This window comes from Myotis lucifugus, unplaced genomic scaffold (genome assembly GCF_000147115.1).
Source record: "Myotis lucifugus unplaced genomic scaffold, Myoluc2.0 scaffold_14, whole genome shotgun sequence".
NCBI classification, from domain to species: domain Eukaryota; kingdom Metazoa; phylum Chordata; class Mammalia; order Chiroptera; family Vespertilionidae; genus Myotis; species Myotis lucifugus.
In genome coordinates this window covers 71959-73094 of record NW_005871062.1, presented here as the reverse complement: position 1 = coordinate 73094, position 1136 = coordinate 71959, and the positions used below count along the sequence as shown (strand labels likewise).

Genomic DNA, 1136 nt, shown 5'->3' with positions numbered 1-1136 from the left:
AGGGGGGGTGAGGGCATGAGTGGGGGGGATAGGGGTAACGTGGGGATAAGGACACATATGTAATAACTTAATCAATAAAAAAATTAAAAAATATATATATATTATATAACTTGCCCAGACATAGTGGCTCAATGGTTGAGCATCAACCTATGAACCAGGAGGTCATCGTTCGATTCCAGGTCAGGGCACTTGCAGGGGTTTCAGGCTCAATCCCCAGTAGGGGGTGTGCAGGAGGCAGCAGATCAATGTTGATGTGTGCCTCATCGATATTTCTCTCTCTACAAAAATCAATAAGAACATATTAAAAAAATATATGTATATATCACTTGAATTTAATCATAAGGAGAAACAACAAACCCACACTGAGGGTCACTACAGGATATCTGGCCAATACACTTCAAATGTGTCAATCAAGATCATGAAAGAAAAAAACAGACTGAGGAACTGTACCAGATTAAAGAACTTAAAACTAAGGAGAAAGGACAACTAATGCAACATGAAATCCTGGATTGGGTCCCAGCTCAGAAAAAGGAAATTGATGGGACAATTGACAAAATTTGAATAAGACTTACACATCAGCTAACAGTATTATCTTAATGTTAATTTCCCAGTTTTGATAATGTTGCATAATACAACATTGGGGAAAGGTGGGTGAAGAGTATATGATTTTTTAATTTTTTTGTGTGTAAAATTTAAATTATTTCAAAGTAAAAAGTTACATTTTTTCCCCTTAAACATTTAAATTTTTGAAGAACTCTCCCAGAAAGTAGCACAAAATGACAGAGACTGAAAATAATGGAGGAAGATAAGAAAATTGAAGGATCAGGCCAGGAGATTAAATATCTAAATAAAAGCTTCAGAAAATAAACTAAGAAAGTACAGGAGAAAGGAGGTGTCAAATACATAACTCAATAAAATTCTCAGAATTAAAGGGCATGATTTTGTACATGGAAAGAACTTATCAATGAATGAAAACAGACCAGTCCCAGAACACTGGGGTCATAAACAACCCTCTACAAGTTTGGGAGGGGGTCAGGTAAATAAAATCGTATATATAAAGCCTAGTATGCAAATCGACCAAAGGTGGAAGGACTGCTGGAATGACCGGTGCTATCATGCACACTGACCATCAGGGA

General features: G+C 36.5%; 1 protein-coding gene across 10 annotated transcripts in view; it reads right to left on the bottom strand.

Annotated features, from left to right (window-relative positions):
• Positions 1–1136, bottom strand: part of SENP5 (SUMO1/sentrin specific peptidase 5) — a 55345-nt gene that overhangs the window by 43891 nt on the left and 10318 nt on the right. For 6 of the 10 annotated variants that reach the window (XR_002828207.1, XR_002828208.1, XM_023750512.1 and 3 more), the window contains exon 1: positions 115–172. The exons of the other annotated variants lie outside the window; for them this stretch is intronic. Coding sequence is in view for 4 of the 6 variants with exons in the window: in XM_023750512.1 (XP_023606280.1) it covers positions 115–122 (8 nt within the window). In the remaining 2 variants the exon portion in view is untranslated. Of the gene's footprint in view, positions 1–114; positions 173–1136 lie in introns of those variants that run through there. 10 annotated transcript variants of the gene reach the window in all.